Source organism: Priapulus caudatus, unplaced genomic scaffold (assembly GCF_000485595.1).
Source record: "Priapulus caudatus unplaced genomic scaffold, Priapulus_caudatus-5.0.1 Scaffold1072, whole genome shotgun sequence".
Classification (NCBI taxonomy): Eukaryota; Metazoa; Priapulida; class Priapulimorpha; order Priapulimorphida; family Priapulidae; genus Priapulus; species Priapulus caudatus.
Window position 1 is genome coordinate 67,035 of NW_014578133.1, and position 610 is coordinate 67,644.

The 610-nt window shown below is 37.9% G+C and overlaps 1 protein-coding gene across 1 annotated transcript in view; it reads right to left on the reverse strand.

Moving 5' to 3' along the window:
• Positions 1 to 610, reverse strand: part of LOC106815244 (LMBR1 domain-containing protein 2-like) — a gene marked incomplete in the record, with an annotated part of 20,795 nt that overhangs the window by 5,305 nt on the left and 14,880 nt on the right. Inside the window, 1 exon segment of the mRNA XM_014819678.1 lies at positions 43 to 244. Coding sequence (XP_014675164.1) covers positions 43 to 244 — 202 coding nt within the window.

Consider the following 610-nt stretch of genomic DNA (forward strand, 5'->3'; position numbering starts at 1 on the left):
CCTCGCTTTACCAGCTCCCTTCCTTCATCTACTATTTCTCACCTCGCTTTACCAGCTCCCTTCCTTCATCTACTATTTCCTGTGTGATGTCATCATCGCCAATGAACTGATCGAATCCGAGAAAATGTAGGCAGCGACTACCGAGGTGAAAGTAGGTGGCAGCACAGAGCAGCACGATCGCCATGGGGAAGTAGATATTGAAGCCATCCGATACAATAGATATAACATCCATGTGACCCATAATCTGTAGAAGAAAACTTAGTTTTATCGTACGCTAGTAAAACTGAAGTGTCGACAATTTTAATGGCAGGTGCAAAATTCACAGTGGTCTAGTCAACTACACTTTATTTTATCTTCAGTTATATGTTATACACCAACCTAATAACTAGGATATTAGCTGTTAGAAACTTTCTTACTACCAAAAATCAACTCTTCAAAATGCATTTGTTAAGTGGTTAGAAACTTCATATACACAGCTCATACCTAAAGCTTCAAATCATTAGCAATCCTAGATCTACCGATGTGCACCATGACGTTACATCATGTTACATCATAGTACATCATGGCATGGTCTACATCATAATTTCATTTTTTTAAATATAGTAAAAAA